Consider the following 21,263-nt stretch of genomic DNA (forward strand, 5'->3'; position numbering starts at 1 on the left):
TCTTTTCCAACCTTTATGATTCTATGACTATGATTCTATGATTTTTAAACAGTGTTCAAAGCATATTTCTACTTAGGCCTTTCAGAAGTGGCATAAGCAAAACCTTTTTCTGATGCAGCCACCTATGAGAAGTAGCATCAGTAAGAAGTTCAGCAATTTGATCCAGAGAATTAAAATAAGATAAATTAGTACCTTCACTGAAAGATGAAAGTCCTCAGCAAAGGCAGCTTCAAAAGAACTGGAAGAAAGCAATTAGCTTCCAACCCTAATTGAAACAGTGGAAGCTATATCTGCTTCAATAAAAAGGTAAAAAGTAAACACTTCCCAACCCTCATTAGCACCACCATGTAGTTTTTAATTCAACACAATGCTGGTAAGAAACTCTCCCCATCTCCTCTCCAGTTTCATTACCACATCCATTTTGTCTTTAAAAGGAAAAACTGTATCAGAGCAGTTCCACAGTTGCGATCAATACAGATACGATGCTTGTTTGCCTTTCAGCAGACAAGAAGGTGAGAAATGCTAAAGTGGACTCGGTGTACTTTGCACACTGCAGCATTAGGTACAGAAATGCAGCCTGGCTCAAATAAAGAGAAGCACTACTAAGAGTAACTAAACTGATTTAATTACTTAAGCTCACCTCACCAGGAACAGCTGTTAACATTTCACCACAATACTACATTGTGCAACCTGGATATAACCAGAATCCAGAAAAAAAGTCAAGCTGGTTTCATGTAGCTGATTTTATTATTACATACTAATAATACATATCAACACAGCTGTTATCAGAGTAAACCTTTAGGGACAAATAACTGCCATAATGCAAATTCTGGAACAGAAGATCAGTGTAAAGTGTAGAGCAGCACAGCATCTGATGAAAAAAAAATTAAATAATCAATGCTGTGAAAAGTCATGGTATTAGACTTCACTTTAAAAAAAAAAAAAAAAAAAATCTTAGGAGAGGCCTAAAGTTCACAAACTTCCCAAAACAAAGGAAAAGCCATGTGCATCTCCCCAGTGAACCCATCAGGACTTAATTCCATGAAGACTTTTTGCAAATTCAGTGTTTAAAGCTTCTACATATTTCATATTCTTCTTTACTGTAAGAAAGCACAGTAAGCTGATCTATTCTACACACATATGTTGCTTCACTCTTTTGGGGCAAGTTACAATCACAATTTCCTCTAGCTTTAAACAGCTATTTCAACAAATATATATATACATGTATGTGTAAACAAAATGCCTAAGAGTAAGGGCTTAAAGCAATTTCATAGAAGTATCCCAATTCAGCTATTTGTGCTCTTTACTTCAAAATCCAAAGTGCCAAATACAAGCAGCAAAAAGTTTCCACTATTGCGGTCTAAAATAAAATAGTGATCCCATTTACTTGTGTGAATTTATAGAAATCATTTAAAGCCACAATTCCAATTAATTCAAAAGGGCTGAGAACAGGAATAAGACATTTACAGTAACAGCACAGCTTGCATGGCCAAAAAAGTCTCAAAATTAATTTTTAAACTGTTGTTAACAAGTAAAGGAATGTACATTGGTTGACAGTTTAACATATAACTCAAAAATAGACAACTACTGCACTGATCCAAATTTGTTAATGCATAATCATATTTGAAAATATACAAAATCTGAAGTTATTACATGAAATTAAAACCTAGTTTTAAAAAGTGCACAGTAAAAACTGAAGGTAATTACTATATAAATTATCCACAGAGTGTGTATTTCCTGGTTTAAAGCCAACATTAAATTCTGTTTTATCTGTTACAAGTTCTAAATATTTTAAAGCCATTTACAGCACCAAATCAGTTTTTACTAGACCCAATACCACCTCTGCTTCCTGTAACAAACAGGAATTGGACAATGAATGTTCACTAACTGTATCCTGTGCAGCAGCAGCTTCCGAAGACAGTTGATTAGCCGTAAGCTATCGATTTTTGCTCTTTTTAGAATTTCCCTGCAACAAGAAACAAGTGAACAGAACATATAATTCAGATAAGAAAATCTATACAGACAACATGTAAAACCTGACGTCTGATAATTTATGCCTACAGCAAACAAAGAAGAACAGTCAAACTGAAAATAAACAGTCCATAGGCTTTTAATAATGGAAGCTTGTATCTGCTTGCTCTGAAAATCGCTGTCTTTACAGGCATAACAGAGGAAAGTACCAGATATTTCAAATAAGCACAATAGTACCTTACTTCAATTGAAACCTGTGGAAAAGAGACATTTGAGTTATGTCCCAAGACACTCAATTGTATTAACACCACTAATATTGTAAGGGCAGTGAAGGCAAGGCAAATCATAATTCACCTTTAAGTGATATTTCAAATATAAATCTTATTGCCTCAAGTTAAAATCAATCCCCCACCCTATCATTTTGTTCCAAAACAAATTTAACTTTAACTTGGTCTATACAGAATATTCCTAGTTTAGAAAAGAATTTGTTCTACAACTAACCAACTCACATTTGACTTGCAACAATTCCACAAAGCAAACATGTAGCTTAAAATAAACTTTTGTGCAATAGTTACTTGCTGGCAATTCTCTGTCTTCCTATTTCCTTAAGATAACATTTGTTTTTAATCTAACCAACAACTCTCTCCAAGTGATAATGGCTTTAACTGCATCGTTTTCATTTCAACTAAATTGCCTTCTACATTTGGTAATGTTTGAAAATCCGTGTCTACTGTTGTGAGATCCTGAACTACCTCCTTACAGAGTACCACTTCAAGTCTTGAAAGTATGACAAGTGAAAAATTCCAGAAAACCTTTTATAAAAACATGAATTGTTATGATCAGTATGCAGCCAAGAGCTTCCCCCTAAAAACACAAGAGCTTATACACCAAAAAGTAGTTTTAAAGATTGCAATGCCAAGTCAAAACACTCTGACACCTGGAGAAAAACTGTTCTGTACATGAGGGGAAGAGTCTACTCTAAAAAATAAAAATTGATGTAATGGGACTTTTAATCAAAACAATGAAATTTTTTTTTTTTTAACCCTTCAGTGAAATCTGCTTCCATGCATTCCACAATTGAGGAGAATAATGCTAGCTTATTAGTTTCACAGCCAGACTACTGAAGGGTAAAGGCCTTCACAAGATCTGTTTCTCCCTAGAACCATCAGGATAAGATATACCATGGTTTAAGCATTGACTGCTCACAGCAGACTTCGGTATTTTTCATCATTAACATAAAGGTAAGTCAAAAACTTGTTTCTGGTAAATGGATAGACTCCTTGCTTGGAAAAAAATTCAATTGTGCATTTGAAGTTCACAGAAGAATATAAGTGGCAAATTTTTCATTCCTACATAGGAGAGACAGAAAAGCTAGAATATGGAAATAAAACAGAGAAAAAGAATAGCTGCCAAGAACAGAGTACGCTACAACCAAGAGAGGAGTGAAGGAAGGACACTCCTACCAATAAGTTAATCATAAACACCTGGTATCACTAGATGGATTTGCAAATAGTTCTATTTTCACCAGATATAAACAAACAAACAAAAAAAGGTGCTGATCATCCACCAGAGGGTACACTTTGAAAGCCTACTTTGAAGCAGTGACATAAAGCGTTTCTTCTTTCCCACATGTATGTTTTGCAAGGATTTTTTTTTCACTGAAATGTGCAGGACCACGTTTGGAGTTTTCTTTCCAATTGGCCAAGAATAAGAACTATAGCTTGTGAATTGCTTTCTTAAAGGGTAGTACTGCAGGAATACCAAATGCAACAACCCATAGACCTCCAAACTGCAGCCAGTGCTTAATGTCAACACCTGGCAACTTACCTTACTAGTCATCTTTAGTGTATCAATTTCTTCCCTTTGTTTAGTTAATGTTTCATTCATACTGCAGAGATGGTCACTCATCATACTTAACTGATCCTCATAACTTCTCTTTGTTGTCATCAATTCATCCTAAGGGGGGGAAAAAAAAAATCCAGAAGCCTTTGCTCAATATTAGTGACAACTGGCAAAGCAGCCAACTTCTATCTCCACTTAGTAAGCTACACTTTTGATGCTGAATGTGTGCAATTAAGCTAAACCGTCGGGGGGAAAAAAAAAAAAAAATCACTTGCTGAAAGAAACTCAATAGCTATTTTTCTTTTACCTGAAGTTTCATGCATGGTCTGTTCCCCTTATTTTTGCTCTGTTTCCTTTATAATTTTTTCCCCTGCTTTTTACAGGTTACTTAAAAGACTAACAGCTAAGTTTTCCAACATTGCTTCCAGCCAAGAAACAAGTAAAGTTTATAGGATTAGAGCACAGCCTGTACATGAACATCCATGGCATACAATGCTGAAGGAATCAGCAATCCACATGCAGTTGCAGAGATATGATCTCTCTGGCACTAGACAGACATGGTGGGATAGTGTGCATGACTAGAACGCAGCAATGAAGGGATACAGACCCTTTAGGAAGGACAGGATAGGAAGGGGAAAAGTCATGCTTTATGTGAAGGAGTGGTTTGAAGACAATTAAGATCTCATAGGTAGGGATCAGAGGAGAACAACAAGGGTGATATGGGGAGCATTTGCTACAAGCCGATAGAAATCTCAACTCCAGACCCTGATTCCTCATGAGGGATTTTAACATTTCCTGACATTTCCTAGAAGGGCAACAAGGTGGGATGCAAGCAATTTGGGAGTTCCCTTGAGCGTGGTAAAGAACTTTTTGATACCAGTGATCAATAGGCCTCAGAGAGGCTCTCTGCTGGACCTGTTACTCACAAATAAGGAAAAGCTGGTCAGGGATGTGAAAGCCAATGGTAGCCTTGGCTGCAGCAACCATGAGTTAGTGGAATTTAAGATCCTGAGGGAAGCAAGCAAGATGAATAGAAGAATTACAGCAACCCGAGATTTAAGAAGAGTAGATTTTGGCTTTTTCAAGGTCTGTTTGGCAAGATCCCAGGTAAAACTGCCCTGGAAGTTAACAGGGCCCAGGAAAGCTGAGTGATCAAGGACAGAGCAAAGAATAGTCCAGTGCTTAGGAAGTTGAGCAACTGTGGCAGAAGGCCAGCACGGCTGTACAGGAAACTCCCGATTCAACAGCTTGATCTGAACTGTCTCTGCTCTGACCAAAGGAGGTGACCAGATTACCTTCAGAGGGCCATTCCAACCTAAACAATTCTATGATTCAGTATTATGCAGACTACTAAACATACAAATTGTGCGCCTGCTATCTTTTCTTAGGAAGTTTAAGATGTAATTGGAGGTGAACATATGTTGAGTTGGCTATTGATTGTGGAATTTGTTAAAAGAACAAATCAAAAGAGCACTTCGAGTTCATGAACACAATTATTTTAAGTGTTTATCATTATATTCACTGCCTGAATGGAGCATTTTAGGTACCCACCATCTCAGACAGGTGAGCAATAAAGATATGAACTAAATATGAAGAAAACAAAGGCATTTAAGCACTGAATATTTATATATGCTTTATTTTACTATTGGCTCCTTTCTGAACTGTGTGGAGGGGAAGGACAAAGGGACAGGACATTCACAGGACATCTGGTATAAGAGCTTATTATCTATTGTCAACAGTAAAGACTACCCCAAAGCTATTTTTGCTTAATATTAAGCTATCCATCTCAAAAAACCACCCTGGCATTTCTAATACTTTCAGTCCCAGGTGCTAGAAAGGATTAAGAATTCGATGTGTCATTTAGGAAACTGCACTTTCATTACTTTCCTAGTCCTGTTTCTAAGTTAAATGGACTGATATGTAGTCAGCCTCATCAGCATGACATCTAACTGAGGAGTAGATGCAAGTGCTGGCAGTACAGAAAGTAATCCTCCCCTTGCACAGGGAAACAAGCCACTGAAATCAGTCATACAACCACACCTTTGGACATAAAAAAACCCCCCACATTTTCATAAAACACCTTGACAAAAAACCCCCCCACATTTTCATAAAACACCTTGACATCAAGTGTGCTAAAACACAGGCTTGGCTACTATAACCTTTTCCTTGCACGCATGTTCTACTTCAACTTCATACCCGGGATTTGAAGTGTATTATTTAAGTCTCTTCTCTACATACCATTAGAGTTTTTACATCACATAACTATAGATCTAGTAAAGGCATACCATGCTCGATGGTTGTAATTTTTCCCCTCTAACTTCCCCTTACACACAATGAAACGCATCTATTGCATTATATAACATTTTACTTGCCTGTAATCTACTGATGTTTTGACTAGCTAGTTTCAACTCTTCTGTGAGCGATTCCTTGGACTTCTCTGCTAACATAACTACAGATCTAGTAAAGGCATGACCATGCTCGATGGTCGTAATTTTTCCCCTCTAACTTCCCCTTACACACAATGAAACGCATCTATTGCATTATATAACATTTTACTTGCCTGTAATCTACTGATGTTTTGACTAGCTAGTTTCAACTCTTCTGTGAGCGATTCCTTGGACTTCTCTGCTAAAGACAGTCTTTTGGCAAGTGCTCGACACTGTCAATCAGAACAGGATAGGGAGCATAGAAGGGAGGAAAGTTAGTTCCAGAGTATTGCCTTGTGCCACCTTTAACTGATTGCTTTAGATGTTTCCATCTTTCTATAACCCTTACGTTTCAAGCAACTTAGAGCTTGTATACATTTTTAAATGCAAAGGTAATGTAATAGTTAACAGTAAATTTTTGTTTCATTTTACAGAATTACCATATTGCCAATCATCTAAATATCATATTTTTCACAAAATTACTAGGAAGTATTTCATAAGTAAAAAGCAATACAAACAACTCACTTAATACATTGCTCAAATATCAGAGAAAGATGGTTCCTCCATACTATGTCATCTACTATTAAAAAAATATTTAAAAGGATTTGCTCTGTCAACCTGGAGCTTTGGTATATTCCACATCAGTTAATTACACAAATTGAAATGGCCACTACTTTCAAGAAAAGTTACCTATGATTTGAAGTGAAAACAGGAAGTCATAGATACAATGAATTGTTTTGTTAATTCTTGAAGTTACTTATGCCTAAAAACCAATCTCTCAGAGGACAGCTGTTTTCATCACTTCATGATACACTCAAATATTTTTGAATGACATCAGCATCACTTTAAGATGAAGTCAAAACTAGCTTGGTAACTAAAGCCAGCTGCTTCAGCTTATATGAACAAACCTATACATGACACACATTGTACTTCTTAATACACCCACGACAAGCCTACCAACGGATTTATTTAAAAAAAAAAATAAATCTTTCTACAGTATCCATTTCTATGCATACTAGACCACAGCCAAAAAACATATTCCAGGAACAGATTTTTATGAAATATTATGTTCCATATATTTAAACTCACTGTCATAACACTTGCCTGTGGAAAGTTCAAAAAGGGATTTACTGTTTTCAGTATAGACACTGCCTGCATGCTTACCTCAGCATGAAAATGTACTGATTTGCTGTCAGCAAGCTGCAGATGAGATGTAAGTTCTGCTATCCTTGCCATATAGTGGTTTTTTATCAGGTCTTCACGAGACTCAACATCTGGAGCCTGGCAAAGCAAAAATTTAAGCAGACAGATATTTATGTTTAGTAGCCTGAACACTTGCATCACAACATTGTCCTCTATACTGACTTCTCTTCTTCCCTTCTGAGGCCTAGCTGCTCTACCCAAAAGCAATAAATTCCCCAAACACAATGGACAAATTACAGCAGGTCACTGCAATTTCTCACTCTGATGGTAACTCTTAGTGTCAGACGTCCTTAAAGGACAAAGAGCTGTCTGAAGATGTAAGAAGTTAGCCTGATTTAACATATCAAGTCTCTGATGAAGATGAAAATCCACTGCAGAAATGGACTGCTTTCACCTACATAAAAACTTACTGGCTCTTCCCAACAAGGAAGAATTCCTTTGCATAACTAAGTTTCAGAAGCTCACAACAGTCAGGACTATTTCTTATGTTGCATGTTCCAGAAATTTGTTCAGACATTTGAACTAAAAAAAAAACCCACCCCAAAAAACCCAAAGAAAAAACCCACAAAAGCACAACTCACCAGTTTACTATAAGTTACAGAGAAACCCAGTAGAGGCAGCTTTCACATGACTTGTCATTACCTTCAAGTTCAGCACTGTGCAGTAGCTTTTAAGAACTTGTATCAGTTATTATCTGGCTCCCACCCTCTTTTTAACCATACCTTCAGAAGAAAAGGGGGAGTAAACTAAAATACACATCAGTTCCCTGCAGTGTCAGAAAAGGGAAAGCACTGAATCTTACTCTGCTAAGTTCCTGCTGGGGCAAGCATTACACTATAGCAGTGCTAAACAGAGTTAACATTTAGTCTGACAGCTAAAGTTTGAAGTTTCTTTTGGCATGACCTCTGGTTTGGGATAGCCTGTACTTAAGTGTTAAACACCAGGCACTACAGTCAGTGACTTTTTTGCAGCTTGAGCCCTTCCTCAAGAGTTAAGAATTGAGGCTTGGAATGCAGTTAGGGTTACTGAAGTACAAACAGACCTATGCTTTCCTCAAATTACAGAGAACAGACCTGAACCACAGCTCATACTGCTCCAAACTGCTTACGTGAATAAGAGATAACAGTTCACTAAACAGAAGTTAAGAAATAGATGGATTTCAGAAACTTGAAGATACAGTATACAGACCACACGGGTGACTCATGCCATTATACGACAGTATTCTTGGTCATTAGACCTTAGACCTAATTAGTTTAACAGAATCAGAATTAAAGTATTTACCAGATGTACTCTGATAATGTTTAAAACAGATTACCTTTTCATTATCAGTAGTTATAGTCAACATTCCAATCTAGAACAAGGAAGAAAATATGCTTAAGTGAGAACCACAAAAATAGATACTATCGCTGCAAGTCATTTCAGCTTCAGTCATAGGACTTTAAATTAAAAAAAATCTTGCAACAATTAAAACTAAACCAAATTTAAGTACTTCCACCTGTAACATAAACAAGGGTAATAATACATATTAATGCCTTGAACGGAATTAAAGCTGACACCAACTCTCCAAATATATCCTTTGCCCTACCACGTACATAGGGAAAAAGCAATAGAAGCAACAAGATGCAGCAACTAGTATGATTATGCCACTGATTATGCCACTGCTTGATTACATGAAACTAATTCAGAGGTACGGTAGTACATTGAAGCATTACTCTTCGTGTTCAAGAGCAAGGAAACCCATGTTGGATTTCTTGGCTACCTTCTGAATTCCTTTCTTTCCAGTTTGATGGTTCAGTGTGAAGCACTGACAGAACTCCAGCAGCGGGGTGTATGCGAATAACTAGTTTCATGGAAGAATGTCTTCATAGAGACAAGAGGGGTTTTTTTCTGACCTCAACAGGACTAGAGATTTAGGTTTATGGGAAATACTTATATAATATATTGACCTGTGAGTTACATTAAACATTGTGGCTAGAAAAAGCCATTCTCCTCAAACTCCTAACGGATCAAATACAGGATCAAAAACTTAAGATGCCAGTTTACTTTAAAATTGGGGATTTCAAAACAATCCACAGGTCATCTTTATCCCGGAGCAGAAAAGTGGGGAGGAAAAAAAAAAAGAAAAAAAAAGGGAAGAATTCTATCAAGTGCTGACCTAAGTAGATTACTTCTTTCTTAAAGATGACATCCCTATTAATACCACTTCAGAAGTGGTAATTCAGAGGAAAGGCCAACCTCTTAACTACTAGCAATAAGCAGGAAAGACATTTACCCAAGATAGAAGAGCAAGGACAGAATGCATGCCATATTCAAATGCAATTGTTGAGCCCAAGTTGTACGTGCCTATGAAGGTTACGTAAAAATCAGTGTTCCAGACAGCACTGAAAACTTGAATGGCTTCAAGTTAAAATTAAGTTATACTGCACTAACTTAAGTAAGTCTTCCAACCCATTTAGAAATACTAATTACCTACTTCTGTTTGCTTTAACATACCTACAGATGAAAAAAGTATTGGAAACTCAGAGCCAACCTGAGATATACACTACTTGCAAGGCTTCCTGACTACAGAGTCAGAAAAACCCAAGCATCTATTATTTCCCCCTCAGTCACACAAGTACAGAACTACAAAAATGTCTCCGTGATACTAAAGATACCAGTCTCAAAAGCCAGAAAGTTCCAAACTTTGCAGAAAGTACTAGCAAGCAGCTTTGCAAATACAAGGAGCCCAAGTGTGAATGCATTTCAACACAGTCAAAAAGCTTTCATTATTAGCGTTCCACTGATCAAACAGTACTACTACTAAAGAAAGTGAATTTTTCTCTACTGAAGGAAAAAGGTCACTTACCAGACTAGTACTTTTAATAGGTTCTCTTGGACTCTTTTCTGTGGTTTCCTTCTTTTGTTCAGCTACATTTGGCAAAACAGAACGCTCTTGTATAGTTTCAGTTAAATGTCCACTAAGAGAGTTCTTCAGTTTTTGGTTTTCTTTCTCTAGCTTTATTTTAGCTAGCTGGGCCTCCAACATCCAGTGTTCTTTTTCTTGTTCAAGTTTTGCAATTTTCTCCAAACTCTGCTGGACCTTTAGGAGGGAAAGTTTACAGTCCAGGTTATTGAACACAAGGGGAAAAAAGTCACACAGGGAATGTTTGAAGACAGTATTATTTTAAACCATTACGTAAGTGAGCTAATGAGTAATGCAGCAGACAAACAACTACTGATTCGAGCTGTACACTTAACTGTGGTCATGTGTCAAAAATGACCACGTTATTTAATTAGTCTGAAATATGCATCACAAAGTTACAGCTCATAGAACTGGCAACACCATATTAGGTGAAAATCAAAGCAGGGAAAAATTTTATGAAAACTTGAAAGATATGTGCCTGGCACTAGCATTGCCTTGTTCTATGCTAGAAAGACAATCAATCTCTCCCCTCCCAGCTGCCCCACCTCACACAGACAGAAGAGCCCACTTGTCCAGATAAGAAATCAACTATGGAACAGTAGACATCATATCACTCCACACATTTCTGTTGAAATTCACCTCATCCCTACCAGTACACTTCGAACATTGGCCACTACAAAAAAAAAAACAAACACCGAAGTCTCTTTCTTCTGTAAAAGTTCAATGACAGTGACTCAAGCAGTGTCTGAACATTCAAGCTAATAAAGAAGTTTTAGTATTAATCAGTTAGCCGGTCTCATTCACGTGAGGAGATGGGCAAACTGTATAGGCCTTTCAAATACCATTTAACCTCCCTCTGCCTCACCTTCCAGGAAAAAAAAAAAAAGAAAAAAACAACCACCAAACAAAACACTATGCACACTGCAAGAATGATAAACTAATCTATTAATAGACTTTAACTGAAAAGAAAAATCATCGTTTTTAACCAGTGCTAATAAATCCTGCATAGCCCAAAAAAGCACTCAAAACAGTACGTAACATTAGAAATGAATACTTCAGTATGCCTTATTCTTGTCTTTATTTTGCATTTATTTGAATTATTAAAGATTGCCTGACTTCTTGTATTTATAAATGAAGATATCAATGGCATAATCCTGTCTCTTATAACTACGTGTACATTCTGCAAGTTCAGGAGAACAAGTTTTGGATAACCCAGCCTGACACGGATAAGTTTAACTTTCAAAACTCTACAAATAAAGCACCTACAGTCTAATTTTAAGCTTCAGTATGTGCATATGTATGTACAAACAACCACACACATAAATATGTGGAGACTATTTGATACTACTTTACCTTTCTAAAATACACTATCATATATGTTAGTAAAATTTATTCCAGAATACCTGTTGTGCAAGACCTTCTCTACTTTCTGTGGAACTCAGAAGAACTCGGCGATTAGCCAAAGCCTCTTCATAAGGCACTGAATCTGCACAAGGCTGCAGAAGGATAAAAGAAACCTCAAAACATGTTTCACAGTAGATCAGAATATGTATTCTACTTTTATTTTCTTACTGCCCTGCTTAATTTAGCAAAGGGAAGAAAAACATCTTCCAGGTGTTTACCATCCAGTAGAAAAAACGGTTTAAGCTCACAAAAAATACCACTCCCAAAGGCACACCTGATTAAAAAATGCTCAGAAAGCTCCAGGTGTTACTTAATGATCAAATGCATCTTAAGTTTCACTTTATAGACATTGCATTAAGTGATTTAATGATAACTGTTAAGTACACCATCACTTAATTGTTAATTTTAATGGAGACAACAGGGAGATCTGGCAGTGTTCAATCCTTCAGTTCAGCACATTTTCTCTTCCTTTTCAGCTGCTTTTTTCCACTGTCTTCCAGTTGCTCTCCACTGTCTTCCAGTGAATGCAAGTCTAAGAATATGATGTCATTTACTCCATATTCCTGGTGAATAGTAGAGGAAATTTAAATAAGCAGCTACCCTCTTCTGCTTGGAGTCTTGGCACAGAAATAATTAGTGGAAATGGCTAATGGCAGTATTGGCACGTACCCTCAGCTGCGAGAGCAACTATGGTCTCTAAAGTTTTCAATAGCATTATTGCTCTAAGGGTTCTATTTCCTCAGCCAAAGATTCTCATTCAGAGGAAAATCCATTCCAAATACTGAAAATCCTTAGTTTGTACTCTCTTTGACATAACCAACTATCAACTGAATTGTGCTCTCTCTGTGCAAGCATGCTAGCTGAACAAACCTTCTTCAAAGACTTCATGTAAGCAACCGCCTTTTTCTTGTACTGCAGCATACACTCAGCCGAAAGAGGGCTGATGAACTCTGTTCCTCCTTTAGGGCCATAGCTCAACGAAGTAGTGAAGTGATCCAAGTTGTTGCTAAAGAACGAGGCAATCTAGACACAACAAGAAAAGTCACTTTTCTAATTAAGTTGACCAGGAAGATTCACGAGAGCAATTATTCTTTCAAGAGAAAGACAAGTATTTAGTGAAACTGGACTTCACAACAAGAAATTCAAACAGGCTACAGGCTCTTCCACGTAACTTAGACCTTACTAACACAAAGCATCCTCTTCACAGTGTCTTTTATCACCCATTCAGTTGTTTCTATCTTGTAGCCTGAAAATACCTTAGAACAAACCTGATACTATAGATTATTAATATCAGAGGCACACCTAGATTTTTCAAATCATTCGACTAAGGGGTTTTGGGGGGGTTTGGGGGGTTTTTTGTTTGGTTGGTTGTTTTGTTTTAAATTGCACAAGTTAGGGCATTATATTGAAACAAAAATATTCATTACCTTGCCCACTCCATTTGTTAAAGCCACAACAGAGGATAAAATACAGTCATTTGTAGTTATTAGTTTCTGTGTGGCCGTTGGAACGTCTTGTTCTAAAGTAGCTTTCTGACTGTAGTGCTTGGAAATGTCTAGAAAAAGAAAACACACATTTATGTCAAATTATGGTTTTTGTCTATTTAAGCAATCATTTTCAAATTCACCTTATGACCTCGGGCTTCAAACGCTTTTCCCTTCTTTAAGCGAGTTGTATGAAAGTTTATTCTGGATACTCTTAGTTCTTTGGTATACCGCCTTAGACAACTGTTTGTGATCAAAAGGAATAGACACTATGCCTGTCACACAAGGCAGAATAAAGGTGTATATTTAAGTGTACTCTCTATCCCAAAAATAATAGCTATATAGCGGATCCAAGCTCACATTGAACTAGCATTTCATTCCACAAGTACACTTTCCATTTCCATGTGTTTACATCGGGACACTAAAGGTAGAACTTTTAGTCATGTTCAATATCTGAGTCTTAAGCTTACATAACTTAGAAGAGAAGAGTATTTTAATTCTGTCAGAGGAAATCTAAAAGACTACCAGAAGGTTAGAATACTACTTCCTATAGTCTAAAATTGTTTCAGGCAAAATCAACAGAAAAGTATTCAGAAAGAAAAAACACACAAAACTTTTCGAAAGCCACTCACAAAAATGTCTTAGCTTAAATACATTGATTAATTTCAACAGTGCCAAAATTTAATACTAAGTACTTATCATGTAAGAACAAACATTCCCAACTTGGCCTAATTAAAAATAAGTAATTATTTGACAAGTGAACACTTTGCACCTATTTTACAATAAAGTACTATTGCTACACAATGGAGAAATGCCAGGCCATCACCACCAGAAGTTATAATTTGAGGCAAGCTTAAGCAGTTGGAAATTAGTTTGCATTGGGAAGGAAGGGAAGAGAGAAGTGACAATGACAACTCAAGCATTCTGGAGTAAAAACGTGTGAGGTGTTAAGCACAACATTTCTGTTGTTAGCTAATTAATTCTACTGACAGTTTTCTTCAGTACTTCGCTTCTATTTTCTTTATTTCTTTGATGAAGTGTAAGTTGGGTTGGTTTTGCATTATAGTAACTATATTAAGAGGTAGAGGTATTTATCAATAAACTTATCTATGTTACAAAACTCTTGGTTTAGTGTCTCATTTTGTTTGTGGTACAATCTCTAATAGTATCTTTTTTTTTTTTTTTTTAAAACAGGGACACTGCAAAATGGGGCAGTGCTATTGACATTGTTACTAAAAGACTAGAAGAAACAAAAACCCATTTTGCTTAAAATTATAGAAGCCTAATGTTTAAACAGCTGACTAGTATCAAAAGAATTCACCTACATGGATTATTTTCTCCCTGGGAACAGCTACATGGTTCAGAAATACTAGGTTATACAGAAACATCAGTGTTTTATAACTCTGAGATTTAACCAAGCATCACTTCACTGAAAATGTAACATATCCTTCTGATAAAAGGAAGGTAAGCCATTTTTAAGGAGGAAGTTAAGTTTCAAAAGGAAATCAGACTTCTTTGTAAGCTTTGGTTATATATTCATGTTAAAAATAGTAATCAACCTAAAAACTGCAAGAAAAAATTCCACTTTGAAGGCAGGTACTAGGTCAACAGTACAGAAGCAGAGGAAAATATGTATATTTAATGGCATTCTATTCTGTATGCTAGTTCCACTAGAGTAATGAAGTTCAGTAACTAAAGTGATAATGCTCAGGAAGATCTAAAGTGACACAATTAAATATTCCAGCCACTTAGAAGAACAAAGCTAACAGAATGGAGGCGTGAAAAACAAAACAAAGTAGTTAGCAGGTTTAGTTTCTTATCTTAGTTTGTAAAGGCAAAACAAACCAGATTTATCACGTATTACACATTTAACATTGTTACACAGAGAGTGCATGTGTGCTATGTTAAACAGAAAAAAAGCAGAGCTGGAACATACCACTATTCCTGTACTCTCACCTTTTAAAACATCGTGAAATCCATGAAGACTTGTAGCAATGTTTGTAAACACCAAGTTGTAATTTGTCCTAAGAAGTCCTTCTGGTTTTGTACCTAAAAGTATCATGAAGAAAGAAAAAAAAAAAATTAAGATTCAACCATGAATGACAAAAGTTAGCTTTGAAAAATCATCTGATTTCCACCTACTAGAAACATTTGCATGGGGTATGATCTTTAGAACTGAAGAATCATAACAGATTCATTTACTTAAATTTCCCCTTCCTTTAATATTAGATATACAGATATATCAAATTTTGCCAGAGTAGGCAGGTAAAAGACCTCCAAGTTTCCTAAATTTCATTCAAATTTTGCAAATATCCACTCTTTTGGTCTCAAAAAGCAATCATGCATGCAGAAAGACTTACATGCTCACTGTTGAAAGAAGGACCATCTGGGTCCTTCTAAAGAGTGAAGACTGAAATAACCTAGCTATACAATAACCATTTCCTCTTATTTGCATTATGCATTTGGATATAATTTCCCCACACACATACACACAAAGGCTTTACCTGTTTTTATTTAGTTTTACCATGAGAGTTGTAGTTTAATAGAACAGGAGGAGGTGAAAGTGATAATTGGTAATAAGATGTAGTTTATTGACAATTTCATGATTAAGAGATGACAAAAGACATACTATCAATCTTAAATGTAGGTAAAATGTAGGTAAAAACCTACAGTCATTTCTTCTTCTCTACAGTTAACTATGATTACGTAAAATGTGGTACATGTAACTGCTCGGTAATTTCCAGGCCTGCACCGTGCCCATGTCTATCCAGAAGGACGAGTGCGGAGCATTAAAGAAACACTCTACAGCACACTCAGTCTCCCAGCCTCGATCAAAGAGGGTCCAATGACAGAGCATACTGCAGAACTCACTTGCTCCATAAATTAGACTGTACCTGAAGAGTAGTGTTAACCTTGTTTTCCTCTATCATAGAAGTGGGATTTTTTTGTGTGTGTTTTTTCGGTGTGGTGGGGTTTTGGTTTTTTTGTTTGTGTTTTTTGGGGTTTGTTTGTTTCTTTTTTGTTTTTTAAATGGTCCGAAAGGAAAACTATAGCTTCCAGTCACAATGTAACCAACGGAGCCAAAACTGGCACTTACTTGGTAATGCAAGAAGACTAACGTATGTATGTAGCTTCTCAAAGGCTGCAGTCAACCTTTTCATGTCTCTGTGTAGCTCCATATTTCTAGCTCTTAAAGCAGCTGTGCAAAGAGAAGACTCACACTCTTCTTCCAAACTAGGAATATATGAATTATTTTTTTAAAAGAGTGAGCAATTATCTTAAAAAACAAGTTAATGAGTTTTGGAGTAGGTAGCTAGTGTTCTCTACATCCCCAGTCCAAAGCAACAATAGACCAGAAATTTATTTTAGAAAGGTTAACATATCAGAGTAACTTAGCAACACATGAAAATTACTGTGTGCATGTATTATCCCCACTCTTAGGGGCTTCAGTCACAAGTCAGGAAAGATTTACACTCACAGCAAGAAATTGATTGCATCAATTTAAAGACTTTTTCCTCTACTACATATAATTTACCTTTTGCTTCCTAAGGAGCAAAACAGGTACAAAGAAGGCATAAAGCAAGCTTTTTCTTCTTCCTTAATCCAAAACCTCTTTTTAATCAGTCCTTTGCACTAATAATTCACCTCCCTTCGACCCACTTGGGAACAAAGGTTTTCACTGCAGAAGGGATGTGCATCTTGCCAGGTTTTACTACATTGCTATATATACTGCATGATAAATAATCTTGAGACAGGCTCAAGAAATGAACAGTTTCAGTGTATCATACCTGAATAGTATCAATCCTGAAATTAAGAAACATTAAAAATCTATGCAGCTTTAATTAATGTCTCATCTGTGAGGGGGGGAAAAAAGGCTTTAAAATACATGGGTTTAGCTCTAAGGTCCAGCTGAAAAAAGACACGCATAACCTAAAGGCTCAAAAACCAGCAGGGGGGAAAAAAAAAAAAAAAAAAAAAAAAAGAGTTCTGCCTTTTAAGTCAAAGTGCTTTAAGGGTTGATATAATATTTGATTTGTAGATGTTGACAATGCTGCATGCCTGACGCTTCGTGCCCCTTTAATTTGATCTTTCAAATCAAAAGTACCTTTTTAACTGATATGGAAGAATCTTTCTTAAAAAGCATAAGTAGGAAGCTAAATGTTCTGAGAAGGCCTTCAATTTCACAGCTGTTTCCTGGAAGGAAAAACAACACATATGTATTTCTGCTCTGTAAAAATCTCTTTCAATACTAAAAATAAGAAATCTTACCAGGACTGTCACAGTATCTTCTGTAATACTCTCAAACAAGTGAAGCATTCCTTCCTCCAGAGGGCGAACATAGGAAGCATTTTCATGAAGATACTGTGAGAACTGAGTACAGAGAGATTTTAAAATGGTGCTCACTGAAGGCTCTTGCAAACTGTTTCAAGTTAACAACTGAACAGTCCACTTTAGCAAAGCACCTATCATCTTAAATGATCCCGAGGACATCAATAATAAGATATAACAGTCAACTGGTGTACAGCAACCTCTTCTACAGAACACACACCTTGAGCGAAAGTGAGAAATAACGAAGACTACAATGGAAGTCCAGGCAAAGCCCCATCTAGGGCTTTGCCACAGCACCCTATCTCAATTTAACTGCCATGCACAGCACACCAAACCCCTGCTTTTTAAGTTTAAACATTCTTGCATTCCTTGCTCAACTCCCTCAAATTACGGCTAGATCCATGCACCATTAAGCCACCAGAATAAACTATCCTACCTAAGCCACCAGAATAAACTATCCTACCTTCCTCCCAGCTGTTGTTCGCCTCTCAGCCCTTGTCCTGTGCATCAGCACAAACATTTGCACAGCTATGCTGTGCTGTGCAAAGTATTGAAGAAATAAACCAAGTTAAAACTGATAGCAAGAGATACATTTTAATCTTTATCTGTATCCAGTCCAGTTTTCAACACGGGTCAAAGCATGCTTACGCCAATGCAAAGGATGGAGCAGTAACTAATCAGAGGGAGAATTCTTACTCTCAAGAACTATGACAGGTTTGGGCAATTATGAAACTTTGGCCTCAGAGAACTGCCTGGCTTTGCTAAAAACTGCTTAAGCAAATTCTAAGGCTAATTTCACCTTCAAAAAAAGTATACCTGAGAACAAAGGTGTTTACTCTTGCAAACAATCAAAACGCAACAGTACCGTCAGCTTTCAACTTTTATACCACAGTATTACAAAAAGCTTCTTCCACAGATTGACATAGGTAGTCAAAAGTGATCTTGGTTTTTATTCTACCCCACAGAAAGATACCTTCACCTTTGATTATTTATACCACAATAGTAGCTAAAGATCCAGGCAAACAGGGTACAAGAAATTTTAATTATTTTCTTGTATTATTACAGTGCAGTAACACAGTGTTAACAAGAAAAGAGAGATGCCAAGCTCTCATTCATGCATGCACAAATCTGGATGGAATTAGGGAAAATTCCTAAATCTAAGGAGGAAGAAATAACACATGCAGAACGCTCCTGACTTGTGTTGCAAGAGAGAGGACTGGAGTTATCTGGCACAATGCTGAAGACCCAGCAGAACCCAGCAATCCAATACTTAAAGAGAAAAGGAATACTTGAACCTGAAAAGGAATTGTCCGCATCTACTTTGAGTGTTTGGTGGGGAAAATAGCTCGAAAGCGCCAGACAAGACCTGGAGTTGGGGAAAAATAAATCAGTGCAAGTGTGCTAAGCCACTACCTGACACTTGTCTCATTTTCTCTACCACATTAAGGGGAGGTTTTTAACCACTCAGTGGAGGAGCTAAGACCACAGTGAGAACACTTGCCAAGCAAATAGATAAATTAATCAAAAATACAGGAGGCAACAGCAGCTTCGTGAGTGATAAAAGATGCTTCACTGCTAGAAAGTCACGGCAAAAGCCCTGAGAGGTGGCAGTGCACCAAGGCAATTAGGTCATGAATACACAATGGGGCAGACTACAAGAGACATAATTACGAAAACAAACAAAGCCTGAACTACTGAATCAGAGTCAACTATCAGAAAAGGAGAATCAAATTACAGTTCTGATTAAGTTGCATGTTTCAGCTGTGTGAAACCACTTCTCTGCTGAAAAGCAATGAAGAAGTGTTAACTAGGACATTAAGAAAAAAAATGTGTGAGAAGTGATGTCTAAAAAACCTGATTTTATTCCCTTAGTGTAAACTGCAGTAGTGTCTGTAGAATCCAGTCACCACACTGGGCCACATAAACAAGGAGACAGTTCCTGCCCCAAACAATTTGAAAGATGACAAAGCCGCATAGTTTTCAAAGGATATACCATTTTGAGTATGTTTTGTGGCAGGAGCAAGAAAATGTTGTTCTCAAACTAGGATCTATGCTGAACCTCTGTAAAAGTGTATTCTTGATTCAAATAGTTGAAAAAACTGAGAAAGTAAATAGAGTGGGATTTCTCTAGTGGATAAACACCTTCACAAGCATATTTGTTGCCTGCAAAGAGATTAAAGGAGGTCTTCCCAAGAACAGGGAAGTTTTGTGATAGTTAACATTGCCACTACACGCATTGCAGCCATTTGATGAATGCAAATCATGGTCCTTTCAGTAGCTTAAGTCCGAGCCCTACAAACTACTAAACTGAAATTATAGTCTGAATTAGAAAATACTGTCATCCGGCAACTTAAACGCACACAGGTCCACTTGCACTATGAAGTCAACAACTCTGATGTTAAAGTAATTTTATTCCAAAGCATACATATATCCATCCCCACACAAATCCTTGTGCACAAAGTTCTTTTCATGCTTCATGGCATAGAAAGAGAAAGTCAAAAGATGCAGCTTAACAGCTCTGAATGATACTCTCAGAAAAATCTTCCCACGGAGTTGCACAGAAAGAGACAGGTCAGGTTTCTCATAATGATTTCAACATGCTTTACAGACTTGAAGCTTCAGAACACTTACAGGAAAAGTCTTTACACAAATAGCCCAAAATCAGATTATAAAGTTGGTTTTTGACAAGGGAACAGAGTCCAAGTTCTCTCCTTCATAAGCCTAACTTACATCCCGTTTATTTCACATTACAGTTAAACACTTTAAACACAAGACCTTCTACCTCAACATCTCCCATGCCCCAATGCATTAACTAAGACAAGCATCCATGTAGCAGTGCAATATTTGTGTATTTTAAAATAAGTCAGCCGAACTTTTGACAAATGCACTTCAATTTAGAACTTAAAAAACAAAGCCTTGATTTGACTATCATATTGCTCTTGTAGCAGAGGCACAGGGGAAAAGGATTCTTTACAGCTACACCACATTCAGAGAATTCACCCAATAGAAAAGACTTCTCCTGCAGGAGAGGCTGCCTCTCAGGAACATTCCAGTAAAGGTGGCAGAAGTTTGCATTATTCACTCATGGAAGTCTACATAATTGAATATACTTGTAGCTGAAATCTGTAAGCTTTACCTTCTGATTTAACGGTGATATCGTGTCTGTTGCAGAATCAATGGGAAAGATCTGTACCTTCTGCTCAGTGTACGTATGGAAGTTCAAAAGAGCTGTTACAAGTTCTTGAACAAAAGCCAGCGCCTGGCCAGCAAGGTCTCGCAACTTCAGCTGTAAAGACAGTTATAAAGTGATTATATTTGACATATACCTATTTAAATATGAAAAAAAATCTCTGGTTAGATACACAAAATTGCTATCAATGATTTCTTTCTTGTTACTAGCTCAGCCTAAAATACATAGCAGCAATTATCTTTAACTTAATTTTTAAAGTTTATGAATAAACCACAATGCCACACAGAAGGGCATGTTTTTCTATGATGACAAAGTACATTTTTATTTCATACAACAGGTGATGCTTTGCCTCTGCTGCATTTCCCAAACTACAGGCCACTTAGAGGTTAGTACAATTACAGAAACCATCTTTGAAATTAAGATTTCTAAAGACCAATAGACTAATTGCTGACAACAGCTCAGTTCTTTCAGTGTGGTGATAGTGAGAAATTTGTAACACCTGCTTGTAGGGA

At 36.8% G+C, this 21,263-nt stretch overlaps 1 protein-coding gene across 1 annotated transcript in view; it reads right to left on the reverse strand.

Moving 5' to 3' along the window:
- Positions 1-973: 973 nt before the first annotated feature.
- Positions 974-21,263, reverse strand: part of PPP1R21 (protein phosphatase 1, regulatory subunit 21) — a 30,844-nt gene continuing 10,554 nt past the window's right edge. Inside the window, exons 8-21 of the mRNA XM_009572897.1 lie at positions 20,698-20,847; positions 17,502-17,603; positions 17,338-17,426; positions 16,330-16,466; positions 15,189-15,281; positions 13,176-13,303; positions 12,619-12,771; positions 11,748-11,840; positions 10,288-10,521; positions 8,758-8,793; positions 7,404-7,520; positions 6,374-6,472; positions 3,799-3,927; positions 974-1,966 (exon numbers count right to left, since the gene is read on the reverse strand). Coding sequence (XP_009571192.1) covers positions 1,937-1,966; positions 3,799-3,927; positions 6,374-6,472; positions 7,404-7,520; positions 8,758-8,793; positions 10,288-10,521; positions 11,748-11,840; positions 12,619-12,771; positions 13,176-13,303; positions 15,189-15,281; positions 16,330-16,466; positions 17,338-17,426; positions 17,502-17,603; positions 20,698-20,847 — 1,590 coding nt within the window. The 3' untranslated portion in view covers positions 974-1,936. The remainder of the gene's footprint in view (positions 1,967-3,798; positions 3,928-6,373; positions 6,473-7,403; positions 7,521-8,757; positions 8,794-10,287; positions 10,522-11,747; positions 11,841-12,618; positions 12,772-13,175; positions 13,304-15,188; positions 15,282-16,329; positions 16,467-17,337; positions 17,427-17,501; positions 17,604-20,697; positions 20,848-21,263) is intronic.

The sequence above is a fragment of the Fulmarus glacialis genome, unplaced genomic scaffold, assembly GCF_000690835.1.
Source record: "Fulmarus glacialis isolate BGI_N327 unplaced genomic scaffold, ASM69083v1 scaffold2440, whole genome shotgun sequence".
Taxonomy (NCBI): Eukaryota; Metazoa; Chordata; class Aves; order Procellariiformes; family Procellariidae; genus Fulmarus; species Fulmarus glacialis.